The sequence below is a fragment of the Mauremys reevesii genome, linkage group 2 (assembly GCF_016161935.1).
Source record: "Mauremys reevesii isolate NIE-2019 linkage group 2, ASM1616193v1, whole genome shotgun sequence".
In the NCBI taxonomy this organism is placed as follows: Eukaryota; Metazoa; Chordata; order Testudines; family Geoemydidae; genus Mauremys; species Mauremys reevesii.
This window is the reverse complement of record NC_052624.1, coordinates 57,838,750-57,862,221: the sequence shown is the minus strand read 5'-3', so window position 1 is coordinate 57,862,221 and position 23,472 is coordinate 57,838,750. Positions and strand designations below refer to the sequence as shown.

Genomic DNA, 23,472 nt, shown 5'->3' with positions numbered 1-23,472 from the left:
CCCATAGTCTCAGCGCTTCCTGGCACGTGGGAGAGGAGCGAGCCCGCCCCCACCCCTTGTTTGTTTATATAAAACATTGTGGTTGTGACACACATTTGCCATGTAGGTTGTGACAGAATGCCTGACAGGCTAGGTGCACCACTCTTAATTCCCTGACATTGATATGTAGGGCTATTTCCTCTGGCGTCCAGAGGCCCTGAGTACTGAGGGGCCCCAAGTGAGCTCCCCATCCCACGTCCAAATTGTCAATGACCAGCAACATTGAAGGGGTAGGCCTTGTAAAGGAGATACCGGCACACACTGTGTCTCAGTCCAGCCACCACTGGAGAGTGAGCATTCCTGCTGAGGGAAGAGTGATCACTTTGTCCACTGGGTGATGGCCTGGTCACCCAATGCCAGCCAGGCTTGGAGAGACTGCAGTCTAAGCTGCGCATGCTGCACCACATAGGTACAAGAGGCCCTATGTGCCAGGAGCCTCAGGCATCTCCATGCCCTGGTGATGGTAAAGGATTTCAGGCTGTTTATGGTCTCTTGGATGGCCCTGAAGCAGTTCTCTGGCAAGGAGGCTCTGGTCTGGTTTGAGTCAAGAACCACTCCTATGAACTCTATCCTTTGAATAGAAGAGAAAGTCGACTTGTGCTCATTTATCAGGAGCCCCAGGTCCCTGAAAGTGGACTGTACGAGGTTCATATGCTCTTCCACGACATCTCTCGACCAACCTTTGATCAGTCAGTCGTACAGGTAAGGGTAGACCTGCACTCCTTGCCTCCTGAGAAAGGCCCCCACCACTGCCATGCATGTCGTGTATGCTCATGGAGCTGCTGATAGGGCAGCAAACCAGTCCCCTGGATCTTAGGGAAGAGATATTAGAGGCCAGGAAGACCATACAGAACTTCACCTTCTTCAAGAACTTGTCTAGGATGAGTCTGAGATCCCTGTTGACCTTCAGGATCAGGAAGTAGTGTGAGTAAAACCCTTTGCCTCTTAAACTCCACAGGAATCACTTCCACGGCTCCCACCCTTAGGAGCGAATATACTTCCTGGGCCAGAAGTCTCAGGGTACCTGAAGAAGGACAGGGAGGGAGGATGGGAAGGAAGGGAAGAAATTAACTGCAGGGTATATCCCACTTCTACCGTGCAGAGCACCCAGTGCTCCGAAGTCAGGTTGATCCAGGCACAGTAAAAAATGGGACAAATGGTCCACACACATAGAGGTAAGATCCAGACTTTGGTCTGGTGTGCCATCCTCGGGCGCACCCTTAAAAGGACTGATTAGACCCTGCTGGTTGTTTTGAGGCACAGATGTGGATGCTGAAGGGGCGTGAGGTGTATGCCTCCTCCTAAAGCCCTTGTTCCTCCGCCGACCGAAATCCTGCCTCTGCTGTTGATGAGGCTGGTAGAATCGACCCTTAGGTTGGGGTTTATAGCTGACGCCGGTTTGTGATGTCCTAACGACTTCAGAGTGGCTCTGGAATCCTTCAGATTATGAAGATGGGCGTCCATCTAATCTGAGAAGAGGAAATTTCCCTCAAATGGCAGGTCCTGAATTGTTTTCTGGACCTCATGAGGGAGTCCAGAGGACTGGAGACAAGAGCTCAGTCTCATCACTACAACTGTGGCCATGGCGCAGGCTGCTGCATCTGCAGCATCCAAGGCTGCCTGGATGGATGCGTTGGCTACAGGTTGACTCCAAAACTGCGAACGCTGATCTGGACTCTGTTGGTAAGAGCTCCGTGAATTTTAACATGGCAGACCATGAATTAAAGTCATAACAACGTAAGAGCGCCTGGTGGTTCAAGATTCTCAGTTGTAGGCCTCATGTAGAATAGAACTTTCTCCCCAGTAGGTCTAGTTTCCTGGCCTCCTTTGCCTTAGGCGAGGATCCTTATTGTCCCTGTCTCTTCCGCTTGTTTGCAGCAGCCACAACTAGGGAACCCAGCGGGGGACGGGTATATAGGTACTCATACCCCTTCGGGGACACAAAGTACTTTTGTTCCACTCACTTAGCTGTGGGTTGGAGAGATGTGGGGGTTTGCGTTGATGGCTGTAAAATGGCATAGTTTAAAACTAGAGCCACTCTAGATGGACATGAGGATGTCAATATGTCCACCAAGGCCAGGGCTAACTCCCCTATCTCCTCCACTTGTACATTCAGGTTCTGAACCACTCGATGCAAGAGCTCCTGATGGGGCCTGTAATCATCTTGCATGGGCGTTATGGACATACCTGCCACTGCCTCGTGGAAGAAGACGATGAAGCGGCTTGGAATGTCATCTGGGCCTGCATGTCTTCTGTGGCTGGTGGGTCCCTTGTGGGGGTGTCCTAGGCCTCCTTCACTTTTGCCCCTGGAACTGAACCCCTCTCCGAAGGGGAAGGTGGAGGTACCCTCATCTCCGAGGGCGCCAAGTGGGACTGGCCCATGTGGGAGGCTTGGTAGGGTTGCGCTGCCTACGGAGTCCACATTGGCCACTGTAGTGGCATCTGCCACTGGGCAGGTGGCCATGTCGACCGGGACAACCCCTGGATCACTGGCATAGGATGCCCAAGGTCCATCTGATGTCTGCTCTGTCGCGAGGTATAGACCCTGCCAGCAATTTTGGAGCCTGAGGACCCGCTCCTGAGTGATCATGATGGTGCCGTACCCATCAGTACCATGGAGTGGAACCACGTTGAGGAGCAGTGCCTCAATGGTGATTTGTTCCAGGAAATTGTCCCTCAATGGGGAGCAGTGCCAGGGTGGTGACCAGCGCCGGGATTGTGACTGGCACCGGGGCTGCAATTGTCGAGGAGTGGAGCCCCTAGAGGATGAACGAGATGCCAGGTGATGTCTCACCATCATTGTTGGCTTGCCTAAGATAAGCATTTGCCTCTGTAGGACAGGTTCCTACATTACCGGGGCTGCACCCAACGGGCCTCAGCTCAGAGAAGGCGCTGGAAGGGACAGAAGGCCTTTTACTGCCTGTAAGGGTCTGGTGTGGGGGCTCGGCCCTCTCAGGTGTGGCTGGGAGTCAGGCCGCCTCACTACACATGTCTGCGATCGGCGGTGCGGTCTGATAGGACAAAGGACAGTCAGGGCTCAGGCCCTCAGGTGGGGCTGAGCCGGAAATTAGTCTCTTTAGCCCGGGCCCTGGCTCAGGGCGAGCACCAAACGGTAAGGTAGGGCTCAGGCCTGCAGGCAGGGGCTGAGCGAACAAGCAGTCTAATTAGCCCGGGCCCTGACTCAGGGCGGGGCGACAGCACTACAGTTCAAGGCTCAGACCCTCAGGTAGGGGCTGAACAAACAGTTCAATATTAAGCCCAGGCCCTTGCTCAGGGCGGGGCAGCAAACAGTTCAGGGCTCAGGTCCTTAGCGTTGGGGTGAGGGGGAGACTGCCAACCGTGTGTAGGGGTGGCAGGGGGGACGCAGGCCCACCCACTCCACTGCGTCCCAGCCCAGGGCCCTAACAGCGGCAGGCCGTCTGCTGCTGTGTCAGTGGGGATCCTGGCCGCAACACTCTGACATTGGTTCAGGGTCTCCTGCAGCCAGACTAGGGTCGGCTACCCCCGGGCCACTTCCAATCTCCCCCTCTGTTGGTACCTGTGTATCACCAGCATCTTCCGCAGTGTCCCACACCATGGGCTCCTCAGGATACTGAGCGCTGGCTAAGCGGGGCTGTTCCTCAGGATACCGGGCGCAGGGAAGTTCAGGCAGCTCCTCAGGATACCAGGCGAGTGGAAGCTCAGGCAGCTCCTCAGGATACCGGGCGATGGGAAGCTCAGGCAGCTCTTCAGGGTAGCGAACACGGGGCAGGCTCAGCCAGTCCTCCTCAGGGTAGCGAGCACGGGGCAGGCTCGGCCTAGCAGGAGCTAGAGGCACCAGCGTCTGTCTTCTCCGGCGGCCAGCGGTCAACTGAGCGCTGGGGCTGGGCTTTTATACTTCCTGTCCCGCCCCTGGACTTCCGGGAACAGGCAGTGGTGGCTCCGCCCACTTCGGCATCTGTTCTGGCTCGGCCCTCTCAGGCGCGGCTGGGAGCCAGGCCGCCTCACTACACTGCCTCATATGCCTCTGGCGTAGTTGACACGGCCAGGGCTGAGTCACCTCTATCGCTCACCCTAGGTAGGGAGTCCATGCGCACCGGACTCAACGGGTCCCTTCCCGTGGCTGAAGTCAACGGTGCAGCCTGGTTGCTGCCCATGTGAGAGTGGCCCAGCACAGGTCTCACTCTGTCTGTGGCTTTTCTCAGGGGAACTGTTCCCAGTCGGACTTCTTTGTCCTTTACTTCTGCACTGGTGATGGGGAGCAGTCCCAACCAGTCAGGGTTGACTTCTTGGCAGTCGGGGAAGTGTGTTGGTGCTGCATAACCAGTGCCAGGGATCCTGGGTCTTGCTGAGCCTCTCTAAATGAGGCCAGGGAACTTCTGACAGAGGAAGTGCTCGGAGCTGGGTTGGGTTTCGATGAAGGGTGAAATGCTGCCTCCATTAAGAGAAAATTTAGTCTATTGTCTCTCTTCTTCTTAGTCCAGTGCTTAAAGTTCTTACAGATTCGGCACTTATCCTGAATGTGGCTCTCTCTGAGGCATTTCAGACAGCTATCATGCGGGTTGGTTACCGGCATGGGCTTGTGGCATGTTGCACACTGTTTGAAGCCCTGAGACCAAGGCATGCACCAGGGACCCTGGCGGTAGGTGCCCTGGCGCAGGAGCTTACAAATACTCTGTCTTATCTAACTATTTGCTAACTACCGACTAATTTAACTATTTACACTCTATTTTACAGAGAACCATTAAGGAGTATTTGCATGCAGAGCAAGAGAATGAGAGTGTTCCAGTGACTGTCATGGATGGGAAGAAGGAACTGAGGAGGTGGAGGGTCAGCAGGTGCCTATATACCACACCATGAAGGCACCACTCCAGGGGGTACCAGAAGCGACTGGACGGATCTGACCAGGGGAAAAACTTCCAGCAATGGTGTACATGACGTTCATGCAACTATACTGGAATAGACATGAGCAAGCACTCAAAGATGATGATTAGGGTATCCACATTCAAGTTTCCTGCTGTTTTTACATAGTTTTGTGACTGTGTATTTATGACCACTGAAAAACCTATTCTAATGACTGTGTGTAACAAAAACTGGTTATTACAGCGACAATGCTGTCTTAACAGCACTCTTTAAATAAAAGAGCAAGTATGCATCTAGCAGGAAAGGTTCCAAATTAGTTTGACAGTTTCCTCTTCTGACATTTTGCATCTACTTAGGAAAAAATTTCTCAGGACAAGCCTCAAGTTATTCTAAAAGTTACTGGATTATACTAACTGATTTATTCAGGACGAATGGTATGAAGCAGGCAACTAGCCAATCCTGATTGGGGCATTTGAGTGCTACCACGTATGAAACAAAAACCCATCATCATCAAAAATTGTTCTACTGTGCAATGAGTCCGCCTGTTCATTTTAGAGGGAATATTGCTTGTATTTGGCTTATTACAGATTTATTCAAACTGATTGCTAAAAGCTACTACTATCTGTACAAAAGTGGTATATAAAATTTCCCCTATTTTAGTAGGTTTTAAATATTTGTTTAATTGGACATTTTCACTGTTACAAATGGAAGATCAATTACATGAATCTGAAAACATGTTTTGTGACCTCTGAAAATTAGTGACTCATCTATGTTTTTTTAGCCAAGGATTTTCAGGCAGTGTTTTCCATAAATAAGCTGACAGATTTCCCTGCTTAGAACACAAGTGCGAAAGGCCCACTCTCTAACATTAACATTTATTTTCTTATATTAAAATATTTGCTTTCAGGAAGGCAAAACATCCAAGGCCAGTTCACAATGTATTTGTGTAGCACACATGCTAGAACCATGTTAAAAATGGAAAGTACCAAATCCACAAGGAAGGGAGGAGGGAAGGAAGAAGAGAAATAATGGATATTAGAGAAGTAAAAAACAGGACAAGAGAGTGGGTGGATGGAGCAGGAAAGTCCCAAAGAATCTTCAAGGAAATAAAAAGGTTACATTGTGAAATTTTCATTTCTTCTCATTACATATCTGTCCAGGGTTATCTTCTAGAACAGGGGTCTCAAACTCAAATGACCCCGAGGGCCTCATGAGGACTAGTGCATTGGCCCGAGGGCCGCATCACTGACACGCCCCCTTGCTGCCCCTGGCCCCACCCCCAATCCACCCCTTCCATGAGGCCCCGCCCCTGCCCTGTCTCTTCTCCACCTCCTCCCCTAAGCGCGCGGCTCCCCGCTCCTCCCCCCTCCCTCCTGGAAAGTGCTAAGCGCCACCAACAGCTGTTTGGCGGCTTGGCGGAAGGAAGCGCCTGGAGGTAGGCAGAAAAAAAATGAAGAGTAATATAGTAGTATAGTATTAAAATATAGTATGCTATTAAAAGTCAATTTATTAACTTTTTTATTAACTTCTTTAACTGTAATGTGAAACGTCAGTGCTAATTTTGACAGTCATTTCATTTTTGGCCACTTAGCTGGCAGCGTTTTGCATCAACCAGAGCATCAATATTAGGTTTGATATCCTGAGACGAAACCAATCTCAGTGTTGCTTGCAAATGTTCATCAGTGAGCCTTGACCTTAACACAGATTTGTTAATCTTCATGGAAGAGAAAAACTGTTCACATATATATGTACTTCCAAACATTGCCATTATCCTTGCAGAAGCAGAGAATAACATGGGAAATCTTTCTCGTGAAAGAAACCTGTAGAATACTGGAATTCCAACATCTGTATACTTCTGCTTCAAAATCGTGTCACACTGAAGCTCCACTAACTCCATCTGCATTTCCTCTGCAACATTGTCAATTTCAACAGCAAATGGTGTGGAAAAAAGTTGAAAATGTGGTTCAAGTGCCTTGAAATCTTTAAACCGCACATCAAACTGTTTGTGTAAGTTAGAAATGATCTCTGCATATTCTTTCAAGGATTTGGGTTCAACTTTTCCTAAGGAATTCAGAGTTGAGAAATGGACCAAATTGCCAGCAGTCAGCTGTTTCCCCCATAAAGTAAGCTTGACTTTGAATGACTTAATACTGTCATACATCTGTGTTATCACCTGTTTTCTACCCTGAAGTTTCAAGTTCAGTGCATTCAGGTGATCAGTTACATCTGTTAGAAAAGCAAGGTTGCAGATAAAAGTGGAATCAGCAAGCTGTGGAACCTCCTTGTTTTTCATTTTCATGAAGGAATCAATCTCCTCTTTAAGTGCAAAAAAACGCTTCAAAACATTTCCACGACTCAGCCATCTAACTTGAGTGTGATACAGAAGTTCCCCATATTCACTGTTCATACTTGCTAGAAAAGAAGTGAACTGTCTGTGATTCAGCCCTCGTGCACGTATAAAATTAACAGTTTTAACAACTACATCCATAACTTCTTTCATTTGTAGACTTTTACTACACAGGGCTTCTTGGTGCAAAATACAATGTATACTGGTGAAGCTAATTCATGGTATATTGAGGCTGTTCAGTTTGGTCTTCAATAATCCAACCACACCAATGTTTTCAGAGCACATTGATGGTGCACCGTCCGTAGCCAAAGATACGAGTTTGTTCCATAGCAGCGCAGCTTTTTCAATGCACTCTTCCAATCCTTGAAATATGTCACGTCCCGTTGTGGTACCCTTCAGTGGCATTAAGTCTAGCAATTCTTCAGTTATATTCAAATTGCAGTCCACACCTCTAATGAACACTGCACACTGTGCGGTATCTGATACATCTGTACTCTCATCAAGAGCAATTGAAAATACTTCAAAGTCTTTTGCCATTTGAATCAATTGTTTTTGCACATTATCAGCTAAATCCGTTATCCTGCAGGCAACTGTATTTGCAGACAAGTTTATGCCTTCAAAAACTTTCTTTCTATCAGGACATAAAATTTCACTGGCCTTCATAAGACATTCTTTTATGAATAAGCCTTCTGTAAAAGGTCGCGATGATTTAGCTATCATTTTGCTTATCACAAAACTTGCTCTTACTGAATCTTCGCTAGACTTGTTAATCCCTGAAAATAAATTTCTTTGCTTGGCAAATGCTGCTTTAAGTTGCTGAACTTTTTCCTCTTGGATTTTTCCGGTGAATGCATCATATTTTTCACGGTGCATCGTGTCATAGTGCCGACGCACGTTATACTCCTTGGGAACAGCAATCGTTTGCTGACAAATAAGGCATTGAATTTTATCTTTTACCTCTGTGAAAAAATATAAATTCTCCCATTTGTCTTGGAAAACTCTTTTCTTCCATGAGTGTTCTTTTTTTTTTGACGAAGTCATTTCCAAGCAGTTTTAATAAATATATACACTCAGTAATGCACCTCACTCAAAGGACAAAACACGCACTTAGATTTACTGCCTAAGGCTCTGGGAGGGAGTTTGGGTGGGGGTGGGGGTCTGGAGTACAGGCCCTGGGCTGGAGTTTGGGTGGGGGAGGGGGTCTGGAGTGCAGGCTCTGTGCTCGGTGCAGGCTCCAGGCTGCGGCAGGGGTGCAGGCTTTGGGACGGAGTTTGGGGATAGGAGGGGGTGCAGGGGTGAGGGCTGTGGGGCTGAGGGTGAGGGGTTTGAGGCATTGGAGAGGCTCGGGGCATTGGAGAGTCTCAGGACTAGGGCAGAAGGGCAGGGGAAGGGCAGCCTGCCCTGGCCCTAGTGCAGGGGGGCGCTAGGACCCTGCGGCAGCAGGTGATGCCGGAAGCCGGCATAGCGGAGGAGTGGAGTCAGCGTGAGCTCCTGGGCAGGCTCCCGGGCGGTGAGGGGGCAGCAAGTGGGGGCCGGGAGACACTGGGGGGAGGCACGTGGGGGCGGCAGCTGGGGCCAGGGGAGAGACCCGGCCCCAAACATTGGGGAGCAGCGCGCGGGGAGCTTAGGCACAGAAAATAACTCGGGGAGAGGGGCGGGGGTGAGGGGAGTTTGGAGGCGACAGGAAGTAACTGGGGGAGCTCCGCGGGCCGCAGGGAAGAGCTCCGAGGGCCGCATGCGGCCCGCGGGCCGCATGTTTGAGACCCCTGTTCTAGAAATTGGGGGAGGATATTTGATGACTAACACATACGTGCTATGTTACTGGTCAGAAACTGTGTAGCAAGAAATAATCCATTGATAATATGGAATGCTAAAGAGGACAGTGGCCTTAATCAAATGATGCTTAGCACAAACCTTGGACGTTTTCTGGAAATCAGCTTTCAAAGTTAACGTTATGAGAGAAGACACAACACACAGATTAAATTCTTTGAAATAAACTGATTTGTATTAATTCAACTCCCGCTATTTTGTCTGTCTTTGGCTATTTCATAGTGCTTGCCTTTAACAGCACTGCAAGCTAAATGTGCACTGACATACTTTAGTGACTTATTTGGTATGCCTTGACAATCCTCAGACCTCAAAAGACAATGGTTTGTAAAACTTTTTCTTTACACAAAAGATGGAAATTGCTCTGAGATCTCCTTGCAAGTCCAATTTTAACATAGTTATTCTGCTATGGCAAAACCTACTTTAAGACTATATCACAAGTGGCCATCAGTAAACAAGACACTCCCAACTCCTACAAGTTAAAAAATGTTGTAATATACAGCCATATCACGGTTGCAATGTCTTTAGTTTTGTATTACATTTCTGAGCCTTTTTTGCGAAAAACAGCTAACAAAGAAAGCATATGTGTGGGAAAATAAAATAGGTAAAAAGGAAGAGGATAAAGGAGAAAACAGAGACAGAATATAAAACTAAAAGGGAGAAATAAAGAGAGACCAAAAAGGAAAAAATATTAGAGAAGGCAGAAGTGACAGAAAACAGTTAAGGAAGGTGGAAACACAGAAATGCACCTAAACCCACAAACCACTTCCTAGAAAATAGCATAGCAACCAGTGCAAAGGATCCCCTGGGACAGTTAGGAGCAATTAAGGCACCAATAAACTGAGAACTCATCCTAACTGTCAGAGCATTAGGTCACTTAGAATGTTCACCAGATATGGACCTCATGCTAGGAATTACAAAGGAGCCGGGCACCCAACTCCTATTGACTTTCAATAGGAGTTTGGCACCTAATTCCCCTAGGCACCTTTGAAAAGCTCAGCCTTGGGCTGTAGTTTATTCTATGTAAGAAAACTGCACAAACAAGAAAAAAAATTCCATGATCTTCATGGGAAACATACCTGATAGGCGTCTACCACCAAATCATTCAGATTAGCTGCTTGCGATTCTATTTGTCTTGCGACAGTACCAGGCAACAGAGGCAAAAGATCCTATGAAAAATGCAATAATTTATTCACAATCATAATCTAAAAATTGCACTTTTAAAAAAGAAATCAATTGCAATTATGACTTTTATCACACCTTATACCAATTAAACTGGTTTCCTTGAACTGCAAAAATAACATTGATGTTGTTGTCTATCAGTTTTTCAGAAAGTTGCCCAAGTGATGGATGTTCCTGAAAAATAAAATAAATTATAAAGAAGACTTCAGTTTTGGTAGACAAAATCCATGTTAATCATATTCCGTGGTCTCTGAGTAGTAAAATAAACATACCTGGGAGTTATTCCAATCTTTGAATACTTAACAAGAATTAAATTAAACACATATGATTCCTGGGAAAGTACAGAGAATTAATCAAGATTTGGTTCAATGCTTCCCAACCTTTTGATAGAGACACCATTTTCCATTGTATTGCTTTATGGGCCCTGATCCACTGATGCCAGGCCCTGGTACCACAGTTGTTACCTATTAACCTTCCTCCCCCACACCTTTCTTGTATTTTTCTGTGCCTGTTTTCTCTTGCCATTACCCATCTAGCTCATCTCATTTTTCAGCTTCTTTTTCATTATTTGTTTCCGTTCTTCTGTTTGCTCCAAGCTTCTACATTCCCTTGTTCACCAGAAGACAACATGCTACTCAAGATGATGAAAGGGGCAAGGACATAGAGGGTGGGGCATTTGTTGGTGTTTCTATAAGGGCAGGCTGCGTATGTCTGTTATTGACAAATGAGGTGGCCATGGAAGCAGAGAATAGCTGTGCTAGTGCTAGCTGTGCTAGTGCCAGCAGCTGCTTTCACTTGTGGCAAGGAGGGAAGGGAGGAAGTTCATAATTCAACCACAGGAGGATGCACCTTACCCATCATTGTTGGAGTAAGATAACAGGAGTTATAGATAGGACCGACGAGAGGGGGGGAAGCCGGTACAAATTATTGGGGCCCGGCGGTCCAGAAGAGGGTCTGGGGCCTGGCTTTCCCGACTTCGTCGGCCCTGTTTAGCTGGTCCGACCTTGCTGGGGGGCCTGAAAATTTTTTTTCACTGGGGCCTGAACCCGCTCTTGGCGGCCCTGGTTATAGAACCCATCCCTACCATTGCTTTCTTCCTATTCACATCACTCCCACACACCCCAGACTAATTTAGCACCACCCCTGGGGACCTACCACTCAGGCAGACACACACGGGCTAGATCAAACTCTTAAGTCCAGCAAGGAAATCAGATCTAACAAGGACAAGTGACTTTTTTGCACATATTTGTAGCAAACTTTGGAATAGAAGTTATTTTGGTAACCCCATGTGGCATTTCCACAAAACTCCTACTATATAGACTACACCTCTACCTCGATATAACGCGACCTGATATAACATGAATTTGGATATAACACAGTAAAGCAATGCTCCGGGGGGGGGGGGGGGGAGGGGGCTGCGCACTCTAGTGGATCAAAGCAAGTTCAATATAACGTGGTTTATTTTGGCTCCCGAGGACAGCGTTATATCGAGGTAGAGGTGTATTGTATAAAAACTAAATAAAATCTACTTATAATAGGTCTTTGTGCCTTTATAACAGAACCACCCAAACAGCACCGTTGGCCTGTATGGATGGGGGGAAGGGGTGGAAGTTGTGGAGATGTCATTTATTAGGATCACCATGGGATATCAATGGGAAGACCAACTGTACGCTTGCAGCTGCAACAGCTCCTGTTTATATTGGCACAGCAGCAAAACATGATGGGTGAAACAGTGCTTAGCTTTACTCAGAACAAGTGCAGTCACAATAGCAGACTGAAAGCCCATTCACCAAAGGAGGAATTGTGTGAGTGGATGCAAGGTGCTTTTTATAGAGTTGCAACACCAAAATGCTCTAGTGTAGACAAGGCTTAGTCCAGCTGGTGAAATGCAGTTTATGAATTTGGGTTGAATTCAGTTTGGGCTGAATAAAAAAAAAAATGAGGAAAACAATTTTGAAAGGATCAAAACAGTTTTGAACTAAAACTGAATTTTTTCCAGTGGGGGGGGAAATAAAAAAATCAACTGTGGTTCGAAATAAACTATTTTTTTCCAGATTTTTTACTTTGACCACTGAACTCAAAAATCAATTATTCACTCAGCTCTATTTCTGAGTTTGTGAGGCCCAGCCCAGTAGTCAAACTGCAGGAACAAACATTCAAGCAAGGTCAGCCAGAGGCAAATCTGAAATCAATGGCAAAAGCTCTTAACGAGTTCTGTGGGAGCAGGACTGGGCTCCTAGGCCTGATGAGACAAACTCTTACTCAGATGGGGATCACTGAAGTCTTATGCAAGTAACAGTTTGTAGCATTGGGTACCGGGTCTATGACTCAGCTAGTTAATTTATAAGTGCAACTACAGGTTACCTATATTTTCATTTTAACTCATTGTAATGTCCAAATATGTTATGTCATGTATTAAAATATCATTTTAGATGAGTCTGAAAACCTATTTCTTATTTTAAAAAAATAAAGGCCAAAGTAAAAAATGTCATCTGAAAATTCCAGAGAGAGCAAATTTTCTATTATATTACAAACATATTACAATATCATAACAAGGCACAGCTGGCAACAGGATTAGTCATCGACTCCATTCTGCTTCCTGTAAGAATCTTACTATGTTTTATGTATTTTATCTTATCTTTTCCCTCTACTAGCCAGGAAAATGTACTCCCTTTTTAGATAGTGTCTAGTTTTAGTTACATCATTGCTCTTTCCCTACTCAAACCTACTGTTTTCTTGAGTTTAGAAGATAATGATCAGAGATGTTAAATATTTCAGGGGAGGGAGTGAACCAAGGACATTTCTCATTAAAAAAGGAAAGAGTCTTCTTTCCTCCCATCACTCATGCTTTCTTGGGGACCTTTAAAAGCCACAAAGAAGCAAAGGAAAAAAGTGACAAACTGGAAACAATTTCTGTCTTAAAGGCAAGTATTTGTATATAAATACAGCGGAATCCTCTTAATTAGCACAGCCAAGTGAAAACAGAAACACACCAATTATGCTTTCTTCTGTTATTCCCTAGTTTATTTCTAGAGTCTAGTAGGAATATAGCCTGATAGCAAATGGTTCTTCTACTTTGTAAAAATATTGTTGGAAAGTGATCTATAAGGGAGAAAAATAAAACCAAACACAAATAGGTGTGAGCACTTTTTCTTTTGTAGGATGTATTTTCAAGGAGGAAAAACAGTCATGCCTTCTTTCTGTGCCAAAGCAGAAGTTTCCCTGTTGTTTTTGCTTGTTTTATTAGAAAGTCAGGTCTGTGTCTATTTTTCTTGGAAGGCTCTCTACGTGACTAGAGGATAAGTAGGATTATCAAAGGTATCAAGAAAGTAAAACTTAATCAACGGTGAGGAGGAGGACTTTTTCCCCAGATTTTAAAATATCTTATTAAAAAGTGAGTCCCTCCAGTCCCTTAATTAAACACAGAATAAAAGGAAACCTCCATCAAAAACAGGGTAGACAAGATTTGACAACCCTGTTCCTACAGTAATTAGAAAACCAGAATCACCTAACCAACTAGTCTGTCCAGGTGTCTATAAGCAATAAACAACATCAGTCCCTATCTCTCCCAACACCTTGCTGGCCATGCTTAGAAGAAGCCACAACAAATTTGATTTATTAAAAGGGAAGGGAAGCAGCCTGTAGTGCACAAATGAGGACCTAATGATCTCCTAGATCAGCAGTTCTCAAACTTCATTGAACCGCAACCCGCTTCTGACAACAAAAATTACTACACGACCCCAGGAGAGGGGACTGAAGCCTGAGATCGCTTGAGCCCCACCGCCCCAGGCGGGGGTGAAGGGGAGACCAAAGCCAAAGCCTGAGCCCCACTGCTCCGGGTGGTGGGAGAGGGCAAAGCTGAAGCCCAGGGGCTTCAGCCCCTGGTTGGGAGCCTGTAACCTGGGCATCGCTGCCCAGAGATGAAGCCCTTGGGCTTTGGCTTTGGCCCCAGCCCCCAGGCAGTGGCTCGGGCTTCAGCTTCAGCCCTGGGCCCCAGCAAGTCTAATCCCAGCCCTGGTGACCCCATTAAAACAGAGTCCCGACCCACAGTTTGAGAACTGCTGCATTAGATCTTTTCAGTCTCCAAGATCAGGCTGGCAGGGACCACCAGACATGTCATGTACTCTGTATGGAGAAAAGCCACAGAGAAAAAAACAGCAGCGATTTGTGTAGGAAACTGCACAGCAGCCCTGCATGGATAAGCGTTAAACTGCTGCATCACATCTATTCCAAAAAGTCTGATATTGTGAAAGATCCACAGTGTAGAGAAACTCTTTCCCATGTCTGCAGCTACACAACTTCCCACATATCTGCATGCATCAGCCAATGGCAAAACTGGAAAGAGGGTCAGCAGAGCAGTTGTATCAAAACATGCTTCACTGTAGGAAATCCACTGATGACTTCGTTTGGGAGGCTAAACCTACTGCCCATTCCACAAAAACTTCACCACAAAAACTCAGGGCAAGGTTTGATGCCATTTGGAAGTATCCATGCACAGAAGAGTATGACTCCAAAGCCTTTAGTTCTTGAAGAACATTTAAAACCCTGTCTGCAATCAGCAGCCATCCTGGCTTAACAGAGTAGCTCATTTTTTGTTTTGTTTTATACTGGTGATGGTTTTCAGTTGAAAACTGAAGTATTCAGTATTTCAGTTAAATTCTCAACACAGAAAATAATGGACTTGCTTTGTAACAGATGGACTATCTAGAACATCAGAAGAGTCTTTGGCACCAGATAAAAGATCTATATTTAAAGCAATTGTTTAATATAGAGAGACAAATTCTCCTCTGTTATAGTAGTGCAACTCCTCTGAAGTAAAAGGGGTCACACACACCAGTGGAACTGAAAAGATACTATAACTCACAAGTATATAGTCTTTTGTTCTGATGAAGGGATGCCTGTGGATTACTTTCATGAAACAGATTAAATGGAACAGTTGTTTACATCATTGGAGCAGTACAACAATACTGAAACTAAACAGGCTAGCCGAAGGGGAATAAACAAGCCTGATAAGCGAGGGGAAATATAAAAGGTGACAGAAGGAGTAAATTAATGAAAGGACATTAGATAATCTGAAATCCAAACAGCCTTCCAGTCAGTCTGCCAAGCTTCTAAACACCCACTTGTTCCGAGAAGCATTTCAGCTTCAATGTCACACAACACAAAGTGGCTGTTCTGGAAGGTATTCTACTGCTTTTGTACATACACACTGTTAGCATTATTGTGCCATTCCTGTGTACACTGGGCTTTTGGGATCAAAGTCAGCCCTGGCATACACAGATGGAATTCCTACTGAGTTAATGGGGACGACTGCCATCTTACACTACAGCTAAATGTGTGTCTTACAGTGTGAGCTCCTGGAGGCAGCAAAGTGCCTGTTGGCAATGTTTGTCTCATGGACAATGCTGTGTTGCAATGGCACTGCATAAACCAAAGACCCACCTGTCATTTCATATTTCCGGTATCTACTAATCAGGGCTGGCTCCAGGCACCAGCCAAGCAAGCTCGTGCTTGGGGCGGCAGATTCTAAGGGGCAGCATTCCATCCAATGCTAGGGCAGCACAGCCGCCCTTTTCTTTTCTTTTTTTGTTTGCCGCTCTGGCCGCCCTGTAGGGGGCGGTGGCACGGAGGAGAGGAGGGCCCTGCTGGGAGCGGGCTGCACCCTCCATCTGCCCCAGCCGGTCTGCAGCAAGCCCGGCAGCCAGCGTCCTTCCCTCCCTGCCAACTAGGGTGACCAGACGTCCCGATTTTATCGGGACTGTCCCGATATTTGCTTGTTTGTCCCGCGTCAGGTCGGGACACTGGACAAACAAGCAAAGGCTCCGGAGCCCGAAGGGCTCGCGCCCTCCCCTGCCCCGACTCCGCCCCCTCCTTCCCCCATTGGATCCTTCCCCAAATCCTCGCCCCCATCCCCGCCCCCTCACTGCCCCATTGTCTCCCTCCCCAAATCCCCGCCTCTTTCCAAGCATGCCATGCCCAGGAGACTCAGGGGAGTGCGGGGCCGGGGTGAGTGTGAGTCTGGCCTGGCCCCGAGCAGGCAGGACTCGGTACCTGAAGGGAGAGTAGGGGGGCGGCCCGTGGGGCTAGGTGGCGGCTGTTCTCCCCACCTGGGCAGGGGACTCGGGAGCAGCCGCTGCTGCAGCTCCCACTGCTGCGGGGGGAGGAAGTGGCCAAGCACGTGGCGCTCGGCGGCTGCGGCTTTGGTGCCCGGGCCCGAACCCCCCGAGCCCGGGCCTGCTGCGGGGCAGCGCACACACTGCGCTCAGCCCCTGGCCAGTCCTGTTTGGGCTGGCTGCCCGGCTGGTGCAATCCCGCAGCGGAGGCATCGGCAGCCCAGTCCCGTTCGTTCCCCTGCAGGACCCGAGCGGGATGCGGGGGGCTGGGGCCTGCTGCCCCCACTCCGAGGCCGCCCGCAGGATTGCACCAGCTGGGCAGCCAGCCCAGACGCGAGTGGCCAGGGGCTGGGTATGCGCAGCGTGCGCGCTGGGTCCCCGCAGCAGGCCCGGGCTCGGGGGGTTCGTGGGCGCCAGAGCCGCAGCTGCCGAGCTTGGCCAGCGGCCGCTTCTTCCCCCCGTGGCAGTGGGAGCTGCAGCAGCGGCTGCTCCCGAGTCCTGCTGCCCAGGTGGGGAGAACAGCCGCTGCCTGGCCCCGCAGGCCACCCCGTACTCTCCCTCCAGGTACCGCACCTGAGTCCTGCCTGCTCGGGGCCAGGCTGGACTCACACTCACCCCGGCCCCGTGCTCCCCTGAGTCTCCCGGGCCTCCCTCCAGCGCTTGCGGAGGGAGGAGGAATCGGGGGTGGGGGATTTTTTTTTTTGCTCTGCCCCCGCCCCGCCCCCCCGCGTCCCGATATTTGACCTGGGTGATCTGGTCACCCTACCACCAACCGGAAAGGCATGGAGCCCGCCCGGCAGACGGTGCAGCGGAGGGACTGAGTGGTAAGCGCCCTGGCTGAAGGAAGCCCTGGCCGCCTCCCTTCTCTCTCTCCCCCCCGTCTGTCCCCCTCCCCCCTTGCTAGCTGGGGCACACACTCCACTGCCTGGGGCACGTCTGCAGGGAGTCCTGCTAGCTGAAAGTTTGCACCCTGCCCCGCAGGGCTTTTTTTTTTTTTTTTTTTTTTGCTTGTGGTAGCAAAAAAGCCAGAGCTGGCCTTGCTGCTAATTTATGGTATTGTATCGGTTAGGCGGTGATTCCTATTCCCTCAACTGAACTAAGATTAAGCAATTTCACTAAACCCTACAAATCTGACAAAAATTGCTTTCCAAAACTATAGAATCTTTCATACATTATTGAAGAAGACTTCTGAAAGCTAAAACAAGCCTGCTGAATATAAACAGATTATCATTGCATGCCAGTGTATTTGATGCATTTTTTGCACGAATATATAAAACAGTAAGTCATGCCGGGTGGAATTTAGATGTATCAAAATGCATGCTAGCTCTTTAAACCCCTCTGGCACAAGACTCCTTTTAGTGTGCCAAGATCGAATTAGTTTCTTGCTATCATACATCATCCTTCCTGCGTGATTTCTATAAGGCCCTATCCTTTACTCCCTTCAATGCCACAAAGCATCCTCCCTGACTTTAAAGCACTATCACTGTTTGATTTACTAGAACGAGTCCCTACCATATAATGCAAGACTTCTGCAAATTGCTAGCATATTCTCGTGCAGAGTAATGCAACAAAATGATGATTTCCCTCCTTCCCTTTTACATTCTATACAACAGATGCAGGAGATCTATCAGATAGTAACTTTCCTCCTAAAAATACCTTCTTATACTGTGCTTTGCAGAACACTGCTGACCTCACCAAAATGGATTATTGAAATATTTTACATTGGCTAGAAAGGATGTCAATAATTTTACTTCCACCACACTTCTTCTTGGTCCTACATCCTGCTTACTAAGGCAAATATTAATGTTTTACTAATTTGAGTAGAAGTATCATAGACTCATAGACTTTAAGGTCAGAAGGGACCATTATGATCATCTAGTCTGACCTCCTGCACAACGCAGGCCACAGAATCTCACCCACCCACTCCTGTAACAAACCCCTAACCTATGTCTGAGTTACTGAAGTCCTCAAATCGTGGTTTAAAGACCTCCAGGTGCACAGAATCCTCCAGCAAGTGACCCGCACCCCACGCTGCAGAGGAAGGCGAAAAACCTCCAGGGCCTCTGCCAATCTGCCCTTGAGGAAAATTCCTTCCTGACCCCAAATATGGCAATCAGCTAAACCCTGAGCATGTGGGCAAGACTCACTAGCCAGCACCCAGGAAAGAATTCTCTGTAGTAACTCAGATCCCAACCCATCTAACTTCCCATCACAGACCATTGGGCATATTTACCTGCTAATAATCAAAGATGAATTAATTGCCAAAATTAGGCTATCCCATCATACCATTCCCTCCATAAACTTATCAAGCTTAGTCTTGAAGCCAGATATGTCTTTTGCCCCCACTACTCCCCTTAGAAGTCTGTTCCAGAACATCACTCCTCTAATGGTTAGAAATCTTCATCTAATTTCAAGTCTAAACTTCCTAGTGTCCAATTTATATCCATTTGTTCTTGTGTCCACATTGGTACTAAGCTTAAATAATGCCTGTCTCTCCCTGATATTTATCCCTCTGATATATTTATAAAGAGCAATCGTATCTCCCATCAGCCTTCTTCTGGTTAGGCTAAACGAGCCAAGCTCTTTCAGTCTCCTTTCATAAGACAGGTTTTCCATTCCTCGGATCATCATAATAGCCCTTCTCTGTACCTGTTCCAGTTTGAATTCATCCTTCTTAAACATGGGATACCAGAACTGCACACAATATTCCAGATGAGGTCTCTCCAGTGTCTTGTATAATGGTACTAACACCTCCTTATCTTTACTGGAAATACCTGGCCTGATGCATCCCAAGACTGCATTAGCTTTTTTAACGGCCATATCACATTGGCGGCTCATAGTCATCCTGTGATCAACCAATACTCCAAGGGCCTTCTCCTCCTCTGTTACTTCCAACTGATGTGTCCCCAATTTATAACCAAAATTCTTCTTGTTAATCCCTAAATCCATGACCTTGCACTTTTCACTATTAAATTTCATCCCATTACTATTACTCCAGTTTACAAGGTCATCCAGATCTTCCTGTATGATATCCCAGTCCTTCTCTGTGTTAGAAATACCTCCCAGCTTTGTGTCAGCCACAAACTTTATTAGCACATTCCCATATTTTGTGCCAAGGTCAGTAATAAAAAGATTAAATAAGATTGGTCCCAAAACCGATCCCTGAGGAACTCCACTAGTAACCTCTCTCCAGCCTGACAGTTCACCTTTCAGTATGACCTGTTGTAGTCTCCCCTTTAACCAGTTCCTTATCCACCTTTCAATTTTCATATTGCTCCCCATCTTTTCCAATTTAGCTAATAATTCCCCATGGGGAACCGTATCAAATGCCTTACTGAAATCGAGGTAAATTAGATCCACTGCATTTTCTTTGTCTAAAAAAGTCTGTTACCTTCTCAAAGAAGGAGATCAGGCTGGTTTGGCACGATCTACCTTTTGTAAAACCATATTGTATTTTGTCCCAATTACCACTGACCTCAATATCCTTAACTACTTTCTTCATCAATTTTTTTCCCAAGACCTTGCATACTACAGATGTCAAACTAACAGGCCTAAAGTTACTCGGATAACTTCCCCCACCCCCTTTTTAGAAACAGGACTATGTTAGCAATTCTCCAGTCCTACAGTACAACCCCTGAGTTTACTGATTCATTAAAAATTCTTGCATCAGTTTAGTGCCAATTTAAAATCTTGATTTTTAAATTTGACAATGCATTGGCTTCCCAAAGGTAAGAGTGTATGACATATACCTTACCATACTTGTAGCTTTGATGTACACGTTATCTTTCAGATGGCAATTTCCATCATTGGGAATTACTATCCCGGCCAATTTACTATCAAGGGCCAGATGAGAGGTCTGATCTGTCATCACAAGAAGTAATCGCTTTGCTTCTTTGCGCCAACCAATATGGCTCTAAAAGAAAAAAAAGTAGGCATGAGAATGAAATTTAACTCTTTTAATTCTATAATGGTAAATATGACTTAGAAGTCCAATGTAAGTCTATTTTCAGGTACTGCACTGCTTAAAAATAAAACATAAGCACTGAAGCTGAGTGTTAGCACACACTCGAGGCAGATGAAGTAGTTAAAGCACTAATTCTTTACACATGGAGCTTGGTATTTATCCTGATCCTGCAAAGCACTTATGTGAGCAAAGTCCTGCACATGTTTAAATGCTTTGCAGGATTGAGGCATAGGGTTAGCAAGTCCACAAGAAGTGAGTTCTGTTAGTTTCAATCCACCTTGGAGCAGATGGATTTATTTTCCATTGACTTGTCTCTTCTTTTTAAAAAAGGGGGCGGGGGAGAAGAGACATCACCCATAAAAATTGAGTCAGAAATATGTGTTGTGCAATATACATGTTGGTATAACACAACTGCAAAATTCCATTTGTGATGTTAGTACCTATCAACTCAACTGCACAGTGTTTGTAAAATTCTTTGATTTGAGATCATTACATACAAGAAACACACAAAGCAATTCTCTGAATGAATGCAACACATTTTTTAATATACTTGATACCAGAGTCAAAATAAGAGAAACACTGTTTTTTTTGCAAATTCCTTACACTTCTCAAAAGGGACACAAAACATAGCATCAGTTAGGCTATTGCACGCATTCTACTCAACAAAATTTAACATGAAAAAAAATCACAACTCTCAATCATGGGCACCACCTTTGTGTAATTTTTGGTGGTGCCCAGAACAGATCCAAGCAGAGCCATTCCGTCCACAGGACGGACCGCAGCAACCGCCCCAGAGCCTGCACTTTGTGGGGCCCCACACTTCAGGAGGACACGGGGTCAAGGGCGGCCTTGACACGGGGATTAGTGGGGGGCCTGGTGTTGGCAGCAGTAAACAACCTGGCCCCAGCCCATTCCACCCCGCCTGCTCCCAGCACTGCTTGGGGAAGGGACGGAAGCCGGAAAGAGGTGGGGGCTTGGGGGAAGAGTTGGAATGGGGGCGGAGGCAGAGCAGGAATGGGAAGAGGTGGGGCTGGCTGGGGCCAGATGGCTCACTGCTGCCGGCAGCATCATGTATGACATCAAGTTCAGCATCAGGTCTGACACCCAGGCATTTGTCAACCCAGGCATATATTCAGCTGGGCTGCAGAGCTGGCCTGTGGCTCCTTCTAGCTGCAAAGGGGTGCTGTGGTGCCTGCTCTGCCAAAATTTGTGCAGCTCCATGTCCTAACCTGCCACTGCTTAGGACAGGGTACGGCGACAGTCAGATGAAGTTTATGGGCATATGCAAATGAGTCCATTACATAATTGGATAAAATGTCACATGGAGCTGCATAAAACCAATTAGCTATGATTCTGAGAAACACAGACCAAAGGATGGCGAGCTGTAGGATGGGAAAAGAGTGGGCTGTGAAGTATTATCCTAAATCAGGGGTCAGCAACCTATGGCAAGCATGCCAAAGATGGCACGTGAGCCGATTTTTAATGGCTGGAGTCCCAGCAGGCAGCAGCGTGCCATTAAAAATCCTTCCCAGCCCGGCCCGGACCGCTCTTCTCCGCCCTCCACTCCCCCCCATGGGGGGCAGAAGCATAGGCATGTGCACGGGGTGTGCCGGGTGTGCCCAGGCAGGGAGTGAGCAAATGGCCCCACTCTCCCGGCGCAGCAAGCCGCGGGGTCCGTGCTCCTGGGCCGGAGCGCCCGACCAAGCGCAGCAAGCCCCCGGCCCCTCCCCCACTTTCCCCGCTCCCCTGGAGCCATGCCGCCACACACGCAGCGCTCTGAGGGGCGGGGCTGCCCGCTCCCATGGGGCAGCGTGTCTGGCTCTGCGCAGAGGAGAACATGCTGCTAGGAGCCTCATGATAAGGGGCCCAGGGCTGGGGGGGTTGGATAAGGGGTGGGGGCAGTCAGGGGATAGGGAGCAGGGTGGGTTGGATAGGGGTGGGATCCCGGTGGGGTGATTTGGGGTGGGAGGTCTCGGGAGGGGGCAGTCAGGGAGCAGGGAGGTGGATGGGGCATGGGAGTCCCGGGGTCTGTCGGGGGTGGATAGGGATCAGGGCAGCCAGGGAACAGGGAGCAAGGAGGGTCCTGGGGGGCAGTTAGGGTGGGGGGTCTCTGGAGGGGGTGGTCAGGGGACAAGGAGCTGGGGGGGTTGGATGAGTCGGGAGTTCTGGGGGTCCTATCAGGAGGCAGGGGTGTGGAGAGGGGTTGGGTTGGCAGGGGACAGGTAGGGGGTAGGGTCCTAGGGGGGCAGGCAGGGGACAAGAAGCAGGGAGCTTTAGATAGGGGATGGGATCCAGGGGGCAGTTAGGGGCAGGGGTCCCAGGAGGGGGTAATCAGGGGACAAGGAGTGAGGGGTGGGAGGTTCTGAGGGGGGCAGTCACCCAGCCCTCTGCCCTGAGCCCGCACACCCCCCACGCCCCCGCCCTGAGCCCTGTACCTCCCTCATACATACCCAGCCCTCTGCTTGACTCCTTCACCCCCCCCATCCCCAGCCCTGACTCTGGCACCCCCCCATCCCCAGCCCCCCCATCCCATGACCCCCCACATCCCCACCCCCACTCTGAACACCAAACAGGAACTCCTGCACTCCCTCCCCCCACATTCCCACCTGCACCCCTCACATCAAATGGGAGCTACTCAGGTAAGTGCCCCACACCCAAACATCCTGCCCCAACCCTGAGCCCCCTCTCTCATTCTAGCTCCTGGCCAGACCCTTCATCCCCAGCCCTGTGCTCAGTGCACTCCCACCCTCAGCTCAGTGCAGAGAGAGGAAGAGAATGGGCCAGAACCAGGGAGAAGGTAGGTACCCACTGTATGTGGGCAGGGACGGGACCTCAGACTGGCAGCGGGCTGAGTGGATCCGGCACTCAGGATCCCAGCTGGCAGGAGCCGGCGGATGGAACCCCTGAGCAGCAGTGAGCTGAGTGGCTCAGCCCACTCCCAGTCTGGGGTACCGACTGCCGGCCCCGCACAGTCTGCTGCCGGTCTGGGGTTCTGGCTGCCGGACCCTTGCCAGCCGGGGTCCTGGCTGCAGGCCCCGCTCAGCCCGCTGCCAGCCTAGGTGAACAGAGCCCCAGACCAGCAGCGGGCTGAGTGGGCCGGTGGCGTAAGATCAACATTTTAATTTAATTTTAAATGAAGTTTGTTAAACATTTTGAAA

General features: G+C 48.2%; 1 protein-coding gene across 2 annotated transcripts in view; it reads right to left on the bottom strand.

Annotated features, from left to right (window-relative positions):
• ITGB8 (integrin subunit beta 8) overlaps positions 1 to 23,472 on the bottom strand; it is an 86,537-nt gene that overhangs the window by 22,698 nt on the left and 40,367 nt on the right. For both annotated transcript variants that reach the window (XM_039525699.1, XM_039525700.1), the window contains exons 6-8: positions 20,105 to 20,263; positions 10,316 to 10,411; positions 10,135 to 10,224 (exon numbers count right to left, since the gene is read on the bottom strand). In XM_039525699.1, the coding sequence (XP_039381633.1) occupies positions 10,135 to 10,224; positions 10,316 to 10,411; positions 20,105 to 20,263 (345 nt within the window). The remainder of the gene's footprint in view (positions 1 to 10,134; positions 10,225 to 10,315; positions 10,412 to 20,104; positions 20,264 to 23,472) is intronic.